Raw genomic sequence first — 20,939 nt, forward strand, 5'->3', positions numbered from 1 at the left:
CTTCCACCTTCCACTGCAGGGGACATGAGTTCAACCCTTGGTCAGGGAACTAAGATCACACTTGTGGCACTGTCTGGGGGAGGGTGGGGAAGAAGAGAGACAAGTCATTAGAATGTAGGATGACTAGTGAAAGGGTGGGGGGCTAAGAGAGGGTCTACGAGGAAACCTCATCAGGACTAAAGTCATAAGAAGTCCTTCCGGTAGAGGTGGCTCCCAAGCTCTGACCTAAAGGGTCAACAGAAACAGACCAGGCAAATCTCTGTGTGCTGCGCCACACAGAGCTTGGCTTTTCCATAAATATTTGTCTAATGAAACAATTAAGACACCACTTCTCTGTATTTAGCTGTGGAAACACTGACAGATCTTCCAAGATCAATGCTAGGACAACAATCTCAATTATTTATAGGAAAAGAGACACTATGAAACCAGCAGGGCTTCAGATGGCTTACCATCCTCTGGATTACCAGGGACTCCAAATTCAGACTTAAATTGAAGAAAGTGGGGAAAACTACTAGACCATTCCAGTATGACCTAAATCAAATCCCTTATGACTATACAGTGGAAGTGAGAAATAGATTTAAGGGACTAAATCTGATAGAGTGGCTGATGAACTATGGATGGAGGTTGGTGACATTGTACAGGAGACAGGGAGCAAGACCATCCCCAAGGAAAAGAAATGCAAAACAGCAAAATGGCTGTCTGAGGAGGCCTTACAAATAGCTGTGAAAAGAAGAGAAGCAAAAAGCAAAGGAGAAAAGGAAAGATGTACCCATTTGAATGCAGAGTTCCAAAGAATAGCAACAAGAGATAATAAAGCCTTCCTCAGCAATCAATGCAAAGAAATAGAGGAAAATAACAGAAATGAAAAGACTAGCGATCATGGCAAGCCACTCCAGTACTCTTGCCTAGAAAATCCCATGGATGGAGGAGCCTGGTAGGCTGCAGTCCGTGGGGTCGCTAAGGGTCGGACATGACTGAGCGACTTCACTTCCACTTTTCGCTTTCACACATTGGAGAAGGAAATGGCAACCCACTCCAGTGTTCTTGCCTGGAGAGTCCCAGGGACGGGGCAGCCTGGTGGGCTGCAGTCTATGGGGTCACACAGAGTTGGACACGACTGAAGTGACTTAGCAGCAGCAGCAGCAGCAGTGATCTCTTCAAGAAAATTAGAGATACCAAGGGAACATTTCATGCAAAATGGGCAAAGATGGGACAGAAATGCTACGGACCTAACAGAAGCAGAAGATATTAAGAAGAGATGGCAAGAATACACAGAAGAACTATACAAAAAAGATCTTCACGACCCAGATAATCACGATGGTGTGATCACTCACGTAGAGCCAGACATCCTGGAATGTGAAGTCAAGTGGGCCTTCGGAAGTATCACTACAAACAAAGCTAGTGCAGGTGATGGAATTCCAGTTGCGCTACCTAAAATCCTAAAAGATGATGCTGTGCTGCACTCAATATGTCAGCAAATTTGGAAAACTCAGCAGTGGCCACAGGACTGGAAAAGGTCAGTTTTCATTCCAATCCCAAAGAAAGGAAATGCCAAAGAATGCTCAAACTACCGCACAATTGCACCCATCTTTACACGCTAGTAAAGTAATGCTCAAAATTCTGCAAGCCAGGCTTCAGCAATACGTGAACTGTGAACTTCCAGATGTTCAAGCAGGTTTTAGAAAAGGCAGAGGAACCAGAGATCAAATTGCCAACATCCGCTGGATCATGGAGAAAGCAAGAGAGTTCCAGAGAAACATCTATTTCTGCTTCATTGACTATGCCAAAGCCTTTGACTGTGTGGATCACAATAAACTGTGGAAAATTCTGAAAGAGATGGGAATACCAGACCACCTGACCTGCCTCTTGAGAAACCTGTATACAGGTCAGGAAGTAACAGTTAGAGCTGGAACTGGAACAACAGACTGGTTCCAAATAGGAAAAGGAGTACCTCAAGGCTGTATAGTGTCACTGTGCTTGCTGCTGCTAAGTCACTTCAGTCGTGTCCGACTCTGTGTGACCCCATAGACGGAAGTCCACCAAGCTCCCCCGTCCCTGGGATCCTCCAGGCAAGAACACTGGAGTGGGTTGCCATTTCCTTCTCCAATGTGTGAAAGTGAAAAGTGAAAGTGAAGTCGCTCAGTCGTGTCCGACCCTTAGCGACCCCACGGACTGCAGCCTACCAGGCTCCTCCATCCATGGGATTTTCCACGCAAGAGTACTGGAGTGGCTTGCCATTGCCTTCTCCGAACACTGATACAGTGCTATCTAATTTACCGATTTTATTAAGATTTTCCAATTATTCTAATAATGCATTTTTATAGCAGCACATAGCATTCAGTTCTCACAAATCTTCAGTATCCTTTAGTTTTTAATCTTTCTCCGTCTGTCCTTGTATTTCACAACAATCATATTAAATATAAAAGACAGCTTCAATATTTTTTGTCAATTTCAGTTTATCTACTATCTTTCAAGGTTAGATTCAGGTTATGCATTTTTTGCAGGAATACCACAGAAATAATGTAAGTCATCTCAGGAGGCACATGATGTGGATTTGTCCATTCCTAGTGAGATTAACCGCAGAAGGCAATGGCAAGCCACTCCAGTACTCTTGCCTAGAAAATCCCATGGACGGAGGAGCCTGGTAGGCTGCAGTCCATGGGGTCACTAACAGTCAGACACGACTGAGCGACTTCACTTTCCCTTTTCACTTTCACACATTGGAGAAGGAAATGGCAACCCACTCCAGTGTTCTTGCCTGGAGAATCCCAGGGACGGGGGAGCCTGATGGGCTGCCGTCTATGGGGTCACACAGAGTTGGACACGACTGAAGTGACTTAGCAGCAGCAGTGAGATTAACTTTGATCACTCTATTAAGTGGTGTCTGCAAGGTTTCTCTAGTGTAAAACCCCTATATGTCTCTTTGTTAAAAAATATATATATCTTTTGGAAAGATACTTTGAGATCATATAAGTGAAATGAAAGTCACTCAGTCCTGTCTGATTCTTTGTGACCCCTTGGATTGCAGCCTGTCAGGCTCCTCTGTCAATGGAATTCTCCAGGTAAGAATAAATGAGTGGGTTTCCATTTCCTTTTCCAATAATTGAGATCATATAAATAGCTTCAAATAAATGATATGTTGAGACTATGTAAGTATCCTGTGTGTGTGTATGTGCGAGTGTGCTCAGTCGGTTCAGGTGTGTCTGACTCTTTGCGACCTCATGGACGGTAGCTCCCCAGGCTCCTCTGTCCATGGAATCTTCCAGGCAAGAATACTGGAGTGGGTTGCCATGCCCTCCTCCAGGGGATCTTCCCAACCTAGGGATTGAACCCAGATCTCCTGCATCTCCTGTATTTCAGGTGGATTCTTTAGCGCTCAGTTACCATGGAAGCCCTGCTGCTGCTGCTGCTGCTGCTAAGTCGCTTCAATCTTGTCCGACTCTGTGCGACCCCATAGACGGCAGCCCACCAGGTTCCGCCACCCCTGGGATTCTCCAGGCAAGAACACTGGAGTGGGTTGCCATTTCCTTCTCCAATGCATGAAAGTGAAAAGTGAAAGTGAAGTCACTCAGTTGTGTCTGACTCTTAGCGACCCCATGGACTGCAGCCCACCAGGCTCCTCCGCCCATGGGATTTTCCAGGCAAGAGTACTGGAGTGGGGTGCCATTGCCTTCTCCGATGGAAGCCCTATAAGTATCCTATTACTCTTCAAAGTTTTTCCCAGTTGTTTTAACATTCATTGAAAATTCTTGCTTGAAACAGTGATGATGATGATGGTAAACGGTAATTTTTAACTCCAACTTTCCTTCTATATTTATCAGTCAGCATTCTTATGTAATCAAGAGCTCTCTTTTTCTACTTATTTGTTTATTCACTTACTTCTGCCAGGATGAAATAGTGTATGAATACTTTACTCAATGGGCAAATGCCTGTTACTGTGATTACGCATTTTGATCCTGAAATTGTTTCAGATTTGGTCTGTAAGAAAGCCTTCAGTCAACGTCATTTTGATGTTCCAGATTCTTTGAGTACTTCCTGTTTTCATTTTCTTTTTGTCTCTTTCTTTTTTATTTTTTATATTATGAAAGTATGATAACACATTTATAGGAGACTTGGAAAATACAGAACAGAGTTACATACAGTTCTACTATATATTACAATTATTTTTTAAGTAGATAAATTAAGACTTTTAGTTGGATTTCACTATCAAACTCTTAAAAACGAATAGAATGAATATACAGAAAAGTAGAAGGATACATTGGGCCTAACAAGCACAATTAGGTGAAAATACCATTTTCATACAACAGTAGGATACAAATTCTATTCAAGTTCCCATAGACTATAAAATAGGGGACATATCCAGGGACATAAAACAAGGTGCAAAAATTTCATGGTCTAAAGGTATTGAAATCCTACAGAGTCTGTTCTCTTATCACTGTGGAATTATGTTAGAAATTAATATCAAAATATATTTGAAAATAACTCACATATTTTCAAGGAGCACACCTTTGTTTTATGGCACAAGATGATCCAGGCTCATGCTGTACTTTCTCTGCCTTGGAATCAACCACTTCAACAAGCAGACTTGATTTAGAGGAGAAAGGTCCGGTTGTATCTACAAAGTTTTAATTAAAATCTGCTCAGCTTTACCCTAGATTAGGCTTTTTTTAGCATGTTTCCATAGTTCACATGTGGTTTCTTTTTTCACCTTGCTCATCATTGAGTATCGGCTTCCCTGGTGGCTCAGAGGCAAAGAATCTGCCAGCCAAGCAGGTGACACAGTTTCAATCCTTGGGTCAGGAAGATCCCCTGGAGAAGGAAATGGCCACCCACTCCAGTATTCTTGCCTGGGAAATTCCATGAACAGAGAAGCCTGGTGGGCTACAGTCCATTGAGTCACAAAAGAGTGGACATGACTTAGCAACTAAACAAAATGAGTGCCTCTATCTAGATACTGTCTTTACTCTGAAAGAATCAGTATTCTTGACTGGAGAATTCCCCTGGTGGGCTACAGTCCACGGTGTCGCAAAGAGTCAGACACAACTGAGGGACTAATATATACCTACCACATTACCCAGAGATTCCATTCCTGGCCATAATCCAAGGAGATAAAGTGCTATGTCCACCAAAACATTTTACAAAAATGTGCATGTTGGCTTTATTCATAACAGCCCCAAGTTAGAAACAATCCAAATGTCCTTCAACAGAAAAATAGAGCCATGAACTGTGGTATGTTTACACAATGGAATGCTACACAGTAATATGAAACAGCATACTACGGCTGTATCTATCCATAGTAAAGATGATACCAAACCAAACTTGGGTCTGCTTGCCCGTTTCTAGTAAAGCCAAATCTATTGGTTGTGATGAAGGAAAGAGCAGCAATTATTGCAGGGTGCCAAGCTGGGAGTCCAGATAGCTAGTGCTCAAAAGATCCAAACTCCCTGATGGCTTTCAGGGAAAGGTTTTTAAAGACAGGGTGAGGGAGAGGGTTGTGGGGTGCTTGACTAGCTCGTGGACATTCTGACTGGTTGGTGGTGAAGCGATCAGGAGACATACCATCAACCTTCTGGTTCCAATCAGCCTGAGATCTCTGTGCTTGTGGGCAGCATACAGTTAACTTCTTCCACCCAGGGTTTCAGTATCTGCAAAACAGTTCAAAGGATATGGCTCAAGATAGTATCTATAATAGTTCTTGAGGAACTAAAGGTCCTTGATTTTGTTTAACAGCTAAACAATTATTATTTTGTCTAGTTTAATTGCTTCCCTTTGCTTCCACATTTTCTCACTTTAATTAAATGTATTCTTTGGAATTTGGGGTAGACCTAGGAGGCTAGCGTCTCTACAAACAGGGTGCAGGTGGAGGACATTGTGGGGCTTGGGGGTGGGGTGGTGGTGGTGGTGGTGTGGTCCTCTGCCCTAGGAAGACCCCATGGTGTCCCCCTGCTTGGTTACATAAGATTCATGAATTAATTTCACAGGTATTAAGTGAAAGAAGCCAGACTTAAAAGAATACATAATATACACTGACATTTCTATGAAATTTAAAAACAAGTAAAGCTGATGCATGGTGATAGAGGTTAGAATAGCGTCTTAACGACTGGATCGCCAGAGAAGTTCGATTAGATTAATTTCTTGATTAAATTTGCCATAAGGGTTTTATTTGTTTACTTGTTTCTGCCTTGGAGAAGGAAATGGTAACCCACTCCAGTTTTCTTGCCTGGAGAATCTCATGGACGGAGAAGCCTGGTGGGCTACAGTCCATGGGGGTCGCAGAGTAGGACACGACTGAGCGACTTTCACTTTCTGCCTTGGGAAGATCCCCTGGAAAAGGGATAGGCTACCAACTCCAGTATTCTTGGGCTTCCCTGGTGGCTCAGATGGTAAAGAATCCGCCTGCAATGCAGGAAACCCGGGCTTGATCTCAGGAAGTTCTATTCTTTTCTTGATTAAATTTGCCATAGTTTATTTGTTTACTTGTTTCTGCCTTGCACACTAATTCATCAACTGTCAGTCTGGTCCTTTTCCCTCCTGGATGTTTTCGAGACATTCTTTCGCTTTCATTGAGGTTGCTGTCTAGTTATGCAAACAACTGGTAGGAAAATGAAGAGTCCCCGGCCCCCTTTGAAAAAAAAAACCAAAAACCTGATAATTTTAGAAACTCTTCGAAGAGATAATTTCAAAATCGTCAGTGGGTTTTTAAGTTTTATTTTAAATTTGTTTTTATTTTGGAGTGTCTTTTAGAAACCTTTTAATTTCTAATCACTTTCAGGCAACTATCTTTGCCGTGAGGGGTACACCCTAAGTTTGGTTTCATATTATCAAACTACACTATTTTCGGGAATGTTTATTTTACTATTCTGCTTTTAATCCCTAGCATCTGTCAATCTGTTCAGACTCAAAAACCCGCCAAGACAGGCAAAATCCGAGTCTATTTGAAAGTTCCCTGGAATCCCTGAGTGGATCTCGCCCTTCCGATCCCTTTCTCGCGAGATTTGGAAACCGGAAGTGAATTATACTATTGGAGACTCAATTGCGGGAGGCGGCATGTCAGGAAAGGCGGGCGGGTGGTGAGTTCAGTCTGGTCTTCGCCGTCTGTCCTGGGCTGGTTCTGGTTAAGGGGTTGCGGGCAGCGCTTCCCTCTTCGGACCGGCAGGATGCGCGTGGCTGTGGCCGGCTGCTGCCACGGCGAGCTGGACAAGATTTATGAGACGCTGGCGCTGGCGGAGCGGCGCGGCCCGGGGCGGATAGACCTTCTGCTCTGCTGCGGCGACTTCCAGGCAGTGCGCAACGAGGCCGACCTGCGCTGCATGGCCGTGCCGCCCAAGTACCGCCACATGCAAACCTTCTACAGGTGAGGGACGCGGCCCGGCCCGCGGTACGAGGTGTGGGGCAGCCAGCCGTGGGGGCTGCGTTCCAATCCCGTCTGCCTACCACTGACCAGCTGTCCCTCTTAGTTCTCGTTTCTCGTCTTTGTTCACGCTGTGTATCTAGGAACTGGCGCTTAGTAAATGTCACTTTTCCTCTTGCCATTCATCTGTTTTATTTGTTTCGAAAGGGATCTCAACCTGAGAGGGACACCTGGAGAAAGAGACTGACAGGTTCCTCTACCTTAATGCTTGATAAAACTCTGGGACTTGTTCATTTAATGATCCAAGAGTTTTCACTGGATCCTTGCTGCGTGCTAGTCCTCATGCAAGTCTTGCCCGATGGCTCAGATGGTAAAGAATCCGCCCTCAATGCAGGAGACCTGGGTTCAGTCTCTGGGTTGGGAAGATCCCCTGGAGGAGGGCATGGCAATTCACTCCATTATTCTTGCCTGGAGAATTCCATGGACAGAGGTTCCTGGCGGGCTACAGTCCATGGTGTCACAAAGAGTCGGACACGACTGAGGACTAAACACAGCACACACAGCGCAGTCCTCATTCTAGAAACTAAGGTTTTAGCAGTGAACTAAGAAAAGTTTTTGACCTCACTGAACATACGTTGGCTTGAAACCCAAAGTGGCAGCTCTTCATTCTTAAGGAAAAAGACGGGGAATTCGTTTAGGAAGAGCTTTTAAAGTTTTTATGATGAGTTCAGATTTTTTTTTTTTTTGAGATCATTTTGCTTTTCTGCTGTGAATAATTGTACAGGCGTGCCCACTTGCTTTTCTCTGTGTCTCATTTCTGCAATACCAATTGACAACTTTTAACCTTATGTTCTAGGTATTACTCTGGGGAGAAAAAGGCCCCAGTTCTCACGATTTTCATTGGGGGAAACCATGAAGCCTCAAATCATTTGCAAGAGTTACCCTACGGTGGCTGGGTAGCACCAAACATTTATTATTTAGGTATGTGTTTATGGATAATTTCTTGGTCTGATGGCATGGAAGAGCCTGCCAGGATTTGTATATCAGTTGATCAGCATCTTGAGATGTGTGGTGTTTGGGGACTCTCTTGGTTTAAATAGTTAATTATGAAAATTTAACTAAAATAATTCACATAAGTAGGCAATCTTGAGAATATGCCCATGCATCATTTAGTGCTTTAAGCAATACTTAATGTAACTGCAAAGAGCTTCCACACTATTTGCATTCTCTTTTTTTCGTATTCCTTATTAAATTAAAAGATAAACTTTAATAATGGAAATTGTTAAACATTCATAAAATAGAGAATAGTATAATAAATCTCTGTACCTGGTAACCAGCCTTAACAATGATTATCATTCTGTGTTCCTTCTTTTAACCAACTCCCCACTAAACTCTTTTGTGGAAGGAGGTGATTGTAGTATTTTAAAGCAAATCTTAGCCATCAGATTATTTCACCTGTAAATACTTCAGCACATATTTTAAAGTGATGAAGATTTTTAAAAATACCACTACGACAGTACTAGGATTATACCAATTATCTATTATCATCTGTTACCTAGTTTATGTTCATATTTCCCTGATTATCACAAAGAAGTCTGTTTTACAGTTGACTTATTCACATAGGATCCAAACAAGGTCTGCGCATTTTGTTTGATTGTCATGATTCTGAAATCTCATAATAGTCCCTTTTCACTTTCCTCCCCACCCCCTTGCTATTTTTCTGTTGAAGAAAATGGGGAATTTATCTGGCAGTATTAGACTTTCCTGCTTTCTAGGTTTAGCTGACTGGATTGCCTCGTGTTGTTTAGTACTCCTTTTATCCTGTGTGTTGCCTGTAATTTTCATTTAGGTTTATAGTCTTGATTAGATTCAGGTTCATTTTTAATTCTTTTGAACTATACAGTCCTTTCATGTCTTTATTTAAATGTTTACAGGTGTTGCTAAACTTTAGAAACTTCATTCTTCTTTATTATTTATTGATCTTCTTTTGACAACTGTAGTATTGTGAAAAGGTGAAATTGAAGATGATCAATCAGAAATGAAATATAAAAACTACAGGTTCTTTATACTTTACACCTTTGACTTTCAGGTTTATAACATATAAATCCATCATAGAACATTTTCCCTTATTTCCCCCACCCCTTCCCCATATTCCATTAGGTACCAAGCTTCCCAAGGGACTCAGTGGTAAAGAATCTGCCTGCCAATGCAGGAGACATGAATTTGATCCCTGGATGGGAAAGACCCCTTGGAGAAGGAAATGGCAACCCACTCCAGTATTCTTGCCTGGAAAATCATATGGACAGAGGAGCCTGGCAGGCTACAGTCCATGGGGGTCACAAAACAGTCGAACAGGACTTAATGACTGCTGCTGCTCCTAAGTCGCTTCGGTTGTGTCCGACTCTGTGTGACCCCATAGATGGCAGCCCACCAGGCTGCTCTGTCTGTGGGATTCTCCAGGCAAGAATACTGGAGTGGGTTGCCATTTCCTTCTCCAATGCGTGAAAGTGAAGTTGCTCAGTCATGTCCGACTCTTCGAGACCCCACAGACTGTAGCCCACCAGGCTACTCCGTCCATGGGATTTTCCAGGCAAGAGTACTGGAGTGACTACAAAACAAAACAACAATTTCCGTCTTCACACAACCTGTCTCATTTGTTCCTCCCTGTCCGCTCAGTCTCTTGCCTGATTTGCTTCTAGTCCTTTCTCCCTAGTCCACCTTATATATTGTTGGCATATTTCGATGTAAAAGGGTAACCTCATCATGATACTTAATTTTCACATAATTTTAGGACTGAATGGTATTCTTGGCCTCTAAACCATTAAGTTAGTAAAGAGATTGCTTTTTCCTATAGTAATTTTATTTAATTGTGTAATTTTTCAGGTTTGGCAGGAGTAGTAAAATACCGAGGAGTAAGGATTGGTGGAATCTCTGGCATCTTTAAATCTCATGACTATCGAAAAGGTATTATTATCCTTTTTTTAAAAAAACAACAAAAAACATTACATTCTTTTTGTAAAAATTGAAGTCTACTTGACTTACATTGTTACATTAATTTCAGGTGTACAGCAAAGTGGGTATTGTTATTCTGAAAATTGTTTTAATGTCTTATTATTTATTTTTATTATTATTTTAAAGTTTTTATTTTATTTTTGGCTGCGCTAGTCTTTGTTGTGGTGGGAGGATGTCTCTAGTTTCACTGTGGGGGCTTCTCTAGTTGTGGCTTGTGGGCTTAGTTGCCCCATGGCTGTGAGGTCTTAGTTTCCCAACCAGGGATCAAACCTATGTCTCCTGCTTTGGAAGGTGGATTCTTAACCACTGGACCACTAGGGTGGTCCCCTGAGAATTGTTTTTAAACTTTAGAACTTGTATGCAACAGAGTAACTTAAACGTAATATATAGTTTGATTTTTTCATTGAATTTCTTCTGTGAATCAGTTCAGTTCAGTCGCTCATATGAATAGATTTGTTAAATTTATAAAATATTATATACATATGAAACATACATAACATGAGAATGTATCATCTATGTATCCACCATTTAGTTTTATTTGGTATTTTGCCATTTTCAGTTTTGAGTTTTAAGAAAAAAAAGGAGTGCAGATACAATCAGAATTCATTGTTTCTCTGTCCTCAGTCCCATCTCTCCCCTTTTTTTCTTCTCTTACTTCACCAAGCAGTCACTATTCTGAATTTGGTGTTTATCATTCACTTGATTATTTTATGTCATTACCATATCAGTTAATAGCTTTAAACAGTGTATTATATAGAATACTTTAAACTTCATTATAAGTGTATCATTTTACATATATTTTTCTGCAACATGTTTGTTTATATGTTTTTGAAATCCATGTTGATACATGTAACTGTATTCATTTTAATTTGTGAATAGTATTCCATTGTATAAGCACTATATCTGAATGAATCATACCTTGATTTTAAAGAAATGGCTTGGATTCCCGTTGATTTTAAACTTTCATGAATTAAGTTGGCAGCTAAAATTTATATTCTCAGTGTAACTGTTAAATTCAAGTCTGTTCCTTGCTGCCCTGCTCCCTGTTCTAAACTGTTGGAACAGGTCTACAAAAATAGGCCATCTCATATGTAGCAGGTATAATGCAGATAGAAACCACTCTTTGGAGGATAATTGGTAATATCTGTGGAGATTATACAAGTATTTTGACCAAGGAATTCTCCTTCTAGAAATTTATCTACAGATATAGTCCACAAGTGCAAAATGATATAAATAAATTTATTTATTTCAGTCTTCTTTGTAATGGCAAAAGATGGCAACTCGTTAAGTATATCATGATATAGGGACTTCTTTGGCAATCCAGTGGCTAAGACTCCAGACTTCCACTGCAGGGGGCTTAGGTTTAATCCCTGGTCAGGGAACTAAGATCCCACATGCCATATGCCAAATTCCCCATCCATCCTTCCCTCACTCCTCTTTCGCCTTCCCCTATACCTTTCAGATGGTATCTTTCAAATCTTTTTTTTTTTCAAATCTTAAACTATGTGAGTAAGCAGTGTATTCCAAAATTAAATATAATTTAATTAAAAAAAATCAGAAGCCCCTCTAGTCATTTAGATTTATACTTTGTAATTACTTATTACCAGCATTTTGAGAGCAGGGTTTTTCAAATAAAAGTTTTTAAGAACCAAAAGTATTGATGACAAACATCAGTTTTGGAGAAGTATATGTATGTATTTATATTTTCAGTATTTAAAGGAGTTGAATACAACTTCTCTTCTTAAAGGTCATTTTGAGTGCCCCCCTTATAATGCAGCTACAATAAGGAGTATATATCATGTGAGAAATATTGAAGTCTACAAATTAAAACAGGTATGTAAAAACTATACTATGGCATACTTGAAAAAATGTAAAGAAATTGTGTACCAGAATGTATTTTGATCAGTTTAGTCTGCTACTTCCAAGAAGAGCTTAATTCTGTATTTCTAAAATTTGTATCTTGAGTTGTTTTTAGGAGGTTCACAGATGAACATTTATACATTTTTAATGGCTATACATTTATTTTAGTGATTAATAATAAAATATTTGATCCATGATTTCAGCTACTATTCCTTAAAGTAAGGCTGAAGAGTATATATTGGAAAAAAGTGATAGTTTACAGAAAGTATTACTGTTTTGTTTTAAATAGTGATATTAAATAGAAAATAATAGTGACAGTAGAGGATATGGGAAAATCGTGAGGGTCATATTGAAACACTGGCTTAGTTGGAGAGTGGGTGAAACTAGGTTTTTGTTTGTGATCCTGTTCAGTGCCTGGACTTCCCTGTGGCTCAGCTGGTAAAGAATCTGCCTGCAATGCGGCAGACCTGGGTTGGGAGGATCCCCTGGAGAAGGGAAAGGCCACCCACTCCAGTATTCTGGCCTGGAGAATTGCATGGACTGTGTAGCCGATGGGGTCACAAAGAGTTGGACACGACTGAGCGACTTTCACTTTCACTTTTCAGCACTTAACTGGGCAAGCAATTTTCATCTATGATACTTCATATGAATGTCACTCAAATTCTGTGAAATAGATATTACTCAACTTTGTCACACTAAGGGTGAGAGGCCAAGGCTCAGTTAGATAAAATCACCTGCCGGAGACTCCCCACACTGTTAAGTGGTAGAGTCTGCCAGGCTGAAGTGAGCCTGGCAGTCTAATCAAAGTGTGTCTCTACTGAGCTGCCTTGCCATAGAAAATAAGGATCATTTATGAGGTAGAGAGAAAGTTATTTCTCTTTGCCTTGATGAGTGAGTAGCTCAGTATTTCTGTTACTTCATTAAAGTGTCCCTAGGATGAATTACACTGAAATCTAGAGAACTCCATGGGTAAGTGGTTGTGTGGTAGCAGAAGGAAGGCAGGGAATTCCTTTTGTTTAATCTCTTTTTAAGAGCTTGCTTTCTTTTCTTTTTCTGTTAAAGCTGAAGCAGCCTATGGACATATTCTTATCTCATGATTGGCCAAGAAGTATCTATCACTATGGAAATAAGAAGCAACTTCTTAAGACTAAATCTTTTTTCCGACAAGAAGTGGAAAATAACACACTAGGAAGTCCTGCTGCCTCCGAGCTTTTAGAGCACTTAAAACCTACTTACTGGTTTTCCGCCCATCTGCATGTAAAGTTTGCAGCCTTGATGCAGCACCAGGTAGGAACCAAAATGTTTATTCTTTGGTTTAATAAACGCTTACTGAGCATCTATGGGCACCATGGGCACAGTTGGGAAGTTAGCGAAAGAAATCAAAGGTAAGTTTCCTTTTGTGAGTAACTCAGCATCCAATCAGGAGAAGGGACAAACAGTCAATTATAAAATGGTATAGTAAATCTGTGACAAAAAGTGCTAGGGTACTGTGGGAACACCTAAATCAGGCCATGGTAAGATGGGGATGTGGACAGAGATGAAGGGATAGAGGAGGTTTTCTAAAGGACCTGATGTTGCCAGGAAGAAGCAGGTTATCAGGGTAGTCTAGGCCGAGGGGCCAGTGTGTGCCCAGGCTGTAAGTCTGAGAGTGTGGTGTCTTTGGGGAAGTGCAGTTGGTCTCTGGGGCTGAGGCACAGGGAGAGATAAAGCTGGAGCAAGATCATAGCTGCCTTCCAGCCATGCTCTGGAGTTTGGGAAAGTTGGGAGATAATGACATCAGAGTTTCATTTCAGAAGCGTTAGTTTGGCAACAGTTTTGTGTGTGGGTTGGAGACAGAGGGGGTTATGTAAGTAAAAGATGAGGTTCTAACCTATGGCAAAGAGGGAACACAGAACGAAGCAGGCTCCAGAGAGATTTTGGAAGCAGAATCATCAGGATTTAGTGACAGAGGGAGGAAAACTCCCGGAGTGCTCCTTGGGTAACTGCATAGCTGAATGTGCTTGATGGCAGGTAGATAATATAGACTTCAGAGCTTAGGCTTTTATGGAAATATATGGTTTTTCCTTTCACCTCCAATTCTGACTTAATTGTGACTTTCCCATAAAGTATTCCCTAGGGAAAATGTTTAGGAAACTTTGGGTTAGCAGAGATACCTCCTCAGAAGCTTTTTAGGATTTCTGAGCATCTTTATTATTTATTTGGCTGCACTGAGTCTTAGCGCAACACGTGGGATCGCGCGTGGCACTTGGGCTTCTCTCTAGTTATGGTGCATGGGCCCCAGAGCATGCTCATGCTCTCAGGCTCAGAAGTTGCAGTGTGGGCTTAATTGCCCCATGCATGTGGGATCTTATTTCCCTAACCCTAACCCCTGTGTCCCCTGCATTGGAAGGTGGATTTTTTAATCACTGGGCCACCTGGGAAGTCAACCCGAGAGTCTTTAATGTCCTAATGGGCATCACCTTTCTCCAGGATCGGGGATGGGGTGGGCAGCACTTCCTGAACCTATGGACCAAATCCTCTTCTATGGTAGAGGTGTACTTCAGTGATGCTCCTCAAACACACTCTGGAAGGTTCTGTCTGAAAACATGCCTGTGGGCCCTTTCTTATTCTCACTCCCCAGCTTCACTGGGGGAAAGAAGCGAGGTGACCTCTTTCATTTTCCTTTGGGCTGTTGCCAACGTGACTATCCTCACCTCCAAGTCTTCTGTTTCTGTCAGTCACCTGCCCTGCATCACTGTTAATCTCTTCTGGGCTTGTGACTTTCTTGGACTGTTACTGAAGCACCTGACTTGATACTCTACCCCCGCCCTCACCTGCCCAAGTCGGTCTTCTGGTATCAACCTGAGGAGCTTGTGTCTCTGAATTAAAGCTAAGTTTGATCCCCTTTTTCTTGGCACCTCTGACTTCACCAGTCTTCTGTTTGAGCTCTTTAACCAACACCAGAGATCACCTTTCCTCAGAACCACCCTGCTTCCCGAATCTGCCCGTGGTCTCTGCCTCCCACCACCCTCTCCCTCCCCACCACGGAATCAAAACTCTCAGCAGGGTGTCGAAGAGCTTGCTTCCTTGCTGTTCTTAGTGAATCACTTTTTACTTCTTCCAGTGTGACTTTCATGTTTGTGATCCCCCCATGTTGCTTTCTGCCAGTTCACTTTTTAAAAAGAGCCTTATTGGATTTTTATTTCCATATCAAAAAATTCACCTGTTTTAAGTGTAGAATTCAATGATTCTTAGTAAATTTCCAGAGTTGTGCAAGCATCATTTATAATCCAATTTTAGAACATTTCCATCACCCCAAAAGATCCTTTGTACATCTTTGATGTCAATCTGTGTTCCTGCCCTTAGCCCCAGCCAACCACTGCTTTCCATCTCTGTGGATTTACCTTTTCTGAACATTTCATATAAGTGGAATCATAAAATAAATAGTCTTTGGTTTCTGATTTCTTTCTTTTACTTGCTTTGAGGATCATTCTTATGGCATGTGTCACTCTTACACTTTTATTGGTGAATATCTACTTTGGTGTAATATCTAACAATCTTTGCCTAACCCAGGGTTACAAAAATTTTCTCCTATTCTTCTACAAGTTTCATGGTTTTAGCTCTGCCAGTTTACTTTTAAGCTCTTCTCTTGTCTGGTCTTTAACCTTTGTGTTATACGCTTTGGTTTGTGTGTATTATTTGCTTTAACATTATCATTACCGCCATTACTTTCTGCTGTGACTACTATAAGGACTTTTTTTTCTTTTGGCTGTGCTGGGTCTTGGTTGCTTTGCCTGGACTTCTCTAATTGCGGTGCACAGCTCTAGTGGTGGTGTGTGGGCTTCAGTGGTTGCAGTGTGTGGGCTCAGTAATTGTAGCACCCCGGCTTAGCTGCTCTGTGGCATGTGGGATCTTCCTGGACCAGGAATCAAACCTGTGTCCCCGGCACTGGCAGGCAGACTCTTAACCACTGGACCACCAGGGAAGTCCTCTTGTAAGGAAATTGAAACCCAGAGAATTTAAGTGCCTTGCTTGCCATTGTACAAGTAGAAATAGAGCTAACTTGTTTTGGAAAAGTAACAGTTGTTCCTTTAACACACAGCTTAGAGGTATGGGTAATAAAGATTATTTCTATCCTTTTCCATGTATGACTTGCCTGAGATGATTTTTTTTTTTTTAATTTTTAGTTGGAGGATAATTGCTTTACAATGTTGTGTTGGTTTCTGCCATAATGAACATGAATCAGCCATAGGTATACATAGGACCTCTCCCTCCTTACCCCACCCACTTAACATTCTTTATTAAATCATGGTTCCTATTTTCTAGACCATGGATAAAGGACAGTCAACCAAAGCAACCAAATTTCTAGCCTTGGACAAGTGCTTACCACACAGAGACTTTCTTCAGGTAAAGAGAAAATGAAATAACTTTGCCATGTAGTTTGCTCTTCCAATGATTAAAAAAAAAAATTACTCTTTCTTTCAGAATTTATTGTTGCTCTTTGTAATTTATATATTCTGAGATTTCTTTGGGAATGTTTACGTTAATGTTTTTAAGCTAGTAAATTAAATTCCTAAACTGTATTGTTATATTGACATTCCTAGAATATAAGAATAGGTATGTATTTCTTAAAATTCTTCCTGTAGGTAATAGAAGTAGAACATGACCCCAGTGCTCCTGATTACTTGGAATATGATGCTGAATGGCTCACTATTCTCAGGGCTACTAATGATCTTATTAATGTGACTGAACGCCTGTGGAATATGCCTGAAAATAATGGCCTGCATACAAGGTAGGTCTGGCCTTATTTAGGATTTACTGTTTTCATTGTATGCACAGTTTTTGTCCCCTCCACCTTGTTATAATTTTTTTAATCAAAGGAGTTATTGTTAAATGACTATCAGAACAATTCAGAGTTTACCTATTGGTATGGAAACTGCACGTTTTCCATCTAAGAAATCCAAGAAAATGGACTGCTGAGCACCAGCTCTAATAAGTGTATAAGTGCATCAAACTGTAAGATGGTGGAGGTTTGGTTTGCACATTAAAATAATTTGTACTTGTTTTAGGGCGTGAGTTAAGGACAGCTTTTTTCTAAAAATTGTTTTAATTTCAAAAACGGCCCTTTGCTAAGTTAACTATAATTTTATTAATTTTGAAATGTGGTTAATTTTTTTCTTGCACCTGCAGTCCATAGTTAGATCTCATCGTTTATTGCTGAAGTCGATAAAATGTAAAAAAGCTATTGTTTTGGACTTTTTAGATGGGATTACAGTGCAACAAAGGAAGCAATTAATGAAGTACTGGAGAAACTGAACCATGACCTCAAAGTTCCAAATAACTTTAGTATAACAGCTGCTTGTTATGACCCTAGCAAGCCGCAGACACAGATGCAGTTGGTTCATAGGATCAATCCTCAGACGACTGAATTTTGTGCCCAACTTGGCATCACAGACATTAATGTCAGGCTTCAGACGGCCAAGGAAGACCAGCATTTGTGTGGTGACTATGAAGGGCAGGATGACGTGGAGGGTAATGACTCTGGAGAAGACCCTAGTGAATATAACACAGACACATCTGCCCTGTCCTCTATTAATCCAGATGAGATCGTGTTAGATGAAGAAGAGGAGTGTGATGATAGTATTGTGAGTGCACACAGTGACATGAATACACCATCTGTAGAACCGTCTTCTGATCAAGCCTCTGACTTTTCTGCAAGCTTCTCTGACATCAGGATCTTGCCAGGTTCCATGACTGTGTCTTCTGACGATTCACTGGGTTCCCCAGTGTGCAAGGAGGGGAATTCCAGTGACCTTGTGGACTTGGGGGATGGAAAGGACTTAACCACGGTGCCATTGAAGAGGCTGAGTGATGAACATGAACCTGAACAAAGAAAGAAAATCAAGAGAAGGAATCAAGCCATCTATGCCGCAGTGGATGATAATGATACAGCCTGAGACAGTTTACTTGTCTTAGTATTATATGTAGATACATGATTTTTAAGACTATATTTTTAGAATTGGATCTTTGACTCAAGACTTAAGTTTGTAATAATGACGTTACATAAGAATATTTTAGTTAGATATCGACTTTATCTCTAGAACTTTGTATATTTCAGATAAAAGGATATTAAAATTTCATATATTTACGTGATTGAGTACCCCTTTTTCTGAGAACTTACTTTCATTTTTTTTCAGCAAGCACTTACTGAACACATACTTTGTACCAGGTACTCTTCTATAAGATGGCACTGCAAGGATGAGTAAGACCAGGATTCTTGCCTTCAGAGAGTTACTACCACTATAAGTATTTTGGTATATAAAATATGGTGTATTTATATATTTTTTTACAGAGTTAAGTCATTATTGTATCTATACTTATATGTGCTCTCTTTTCGTTTGTTATAAATATTTTCTCTGGTCAGCTCTTCAGTTCAGTTCTGTCGCTCAGTTGTGTCTGACTCTTTGTGACCCCATGGACTGCAGCTCGCCAGGCCTCCCTGTCCATCACCAACTCCCGGAGTTCACTCAAACTCATGTCCGTTGAGTCGATGATGCCATCCAACCATCTCATCCTCTGTTGTCCCCTTCTCTTCCTGCCTTCAGTCTTTCCCAACATCAGGGTCTTTCAAATGAGTTAGTTCTTCACATCAGGTGGCCAAAGTATTGGAGTTTCAGCTTCAACATCAGTCCTTCCAACGAACACTCAGGACTGATTTGCTTAAGGATGGACTGGTTGGATCTTCTTGCAGTCCAAGGGACTCTCAAGAGTCTTCTCCAACACCACAGTTCAAAAGCATCAATTCTTCGGTGCTCAGCTTTCTTTATAGTCCAACTCTCACATCCATACATGACTACTGGAAAAACCCTAGCTTTGACTACATGGACTTTTGTTGGCAAAGTAATGTCTCTGCTTTTTAATATACTGTCTAGGTTGGTCATAACTTTTCTTCCAAGGAGTAAGCATCGTTTAATTTCATGGCTGCAGTCATCATCTGCAGTGATTTTGGAGCCCCCCAAAAATAGAGTCTGCCACTGTTTCCCCATTAATGTCTGTCAAATATAATTGAAACTGAAGAGGGTAGATAAAATTTCAGGAAATAAGTACTCAACATTGGCAAAGATAAAATTGTATACTTATTTGCTGAGATTAATATAAACCTGTTGACATTTACATATTATATTTAACTTTAGCTTTAATTTTAATGTAACTAAGCTCATGCGCTACAGCTATTGAGCTTATGCTTTAGAGCCTGGGAGCCGCAACTACTAAAGCCTGTGTGTCCTAGAGCCCGTGCTCTGCAACAAGAGAAGCCACCACAATGAGAAACCTTTGCACTGTAACTATAGAGTAGCTCCCACTCTCCATAACTAGAGAAAAAAGCCTGCCCAACAAAGACATCACAGCCAAAATTAAAATTATTTAGAAAAATTTTTGTAATAACCTATAAAGGAATTTTAAATAGAATATATATATATATATGTATGTATGTACATACATGATGTGAAGTGAAAATCAGTCGTGTCGACTCTTTGCGACCCCATGGACTATACAGTCTATGGAATTCTCCAGGCCAGAATACTGAAGTTAGTAGCCTTTCCCTTCTCCAGGGAGTCTTCCCAATCCAGGGATTGAACCCAGGTCTCCTACATTGCAGACAGATTCTTCACCAGCTGAGCCACAAGGGAAGCATATATATATATATATATATATACACACACAGAACTGAATCACTGTGTTGTATACCTGAAACTAACATGACATTGTAAATCAACTATACTTGAATTAAAAAAATAAAACAATTTATGATCTAACACCACATTTAAAAAGACAAAAGTTATTAGTAGGGATAAAGTTGCACCAGTGCTGCCTCTCATCCTACATAACAGGTTACTAATATTAAAGAGTGTATAAAGATCCATGTGGAGAAACCACATTCTGTTCTGTCTCTGGTTAGAATGCCTGGGCCACCAGAGGAGATTATCACCCAGCACTTGGGTCAGAACTCGTGGAACCCAAAGACTGGTCCAGGATCCCATCCTCCCACAGCAGTTGAAATTCAGGAGCTAATCTAGGAGAATGTGCTGGCACTTGGCTTCTGTCTTGTGAACATCTGACTTGAAAAATGTCTTAGACTTTGGGGGTTTTATCTTTATTGGTTTCCATCTTCTTGTTTGCTTTCTTTTTTGAGTTGAATAATTTATTGATTTTAATTCTCATGTAAAATATTTAAAAACTGGATTTTTCCCATCACTGATTTAATTGACTTTCCATGAACTCTGACAGTTATTCTTTTTCAGAAATTTTTAATTAAGTTTAAAGCAGAAAGTAATTAGATATAAAATAAATAATAGAGTTGATAAGTGCTGGTTCTCAAGGGAAAAAAATCCCTAGCTTACCCAATCAAGAAAGAGTACGCACAAATACCAAAAGAATAAATAAAAGAGAGAAATGGCCACTGAAACAGGATATTTAAACAAACTAATAGGATTACTCTACACATCTTGGTACAAGTGAATTTGGTAAGTAAATGATTAATTTCGTAGGAAAATAGAATTTACTGAAATCCTGCTGCTGCTAAGTCACTTCAGTCGTGTGCGACTCTGTGCGACCCCATAGACGGAAGCCCACCAGGCTCCCCCGTCCCTGGGATTCTCCAGGCAAGAACACTGGAGTGGGTTGCCATTTCCTTCTCCAATGTGTGAAAGTGAAAAGTGAAAGTGAAGTCGCTCAGTCG

At 40.7% G+C, this 20,939-nt stretch overlaps 1 protein-coding gene across 1 annotated transcript; it reads left to right on the forward strand.

The window, feature by feature from the left end:
* Positions 1–7,013: 7,013 nt before the first annotated feature.
* Positions 7,014–18,342, forward strand: DBR1 (debranching RNA lariats 1). The gene is made up of 8 exons (XM_055413151.2): positions 7,014–7,354; positions 8,208–8,332; positions 10,235–10,315; positions 12,111–12,196; positions 13,286–13,510; positions 16,529–16,609; positions 16,849–16,994; positions 17,466–18,342. Exons 1-8 carry the CDS (start codon positions 7,158–7,160, stop codon positions 18,157–18,159), a joined length of 1,635 nt encoding a protein of 544 aa, XP_055269126.2. The 5' UTR covers positions 7,014–7,157; the 3' UTR covers positions 18,160–18,342.
* Positions 18,343–20,939: the final 2,597 nt, after the last annotated feature.

Source organism: Moschus berezovskii, chromosome 1, assembly GCF_049115385.1.
Source record: "Moschus berezovskii isolate FMDL1 chromosome 1, NW_MosBer_1.0, whole genome shotgun sequence".
In the NCBI taxonomy this organism is placed as follows: Eukaryota; Metazoa; Chordata; class Mammalia; order Artiodactyla; family Moschidae; genus Moschus; species Moschus berezovskii.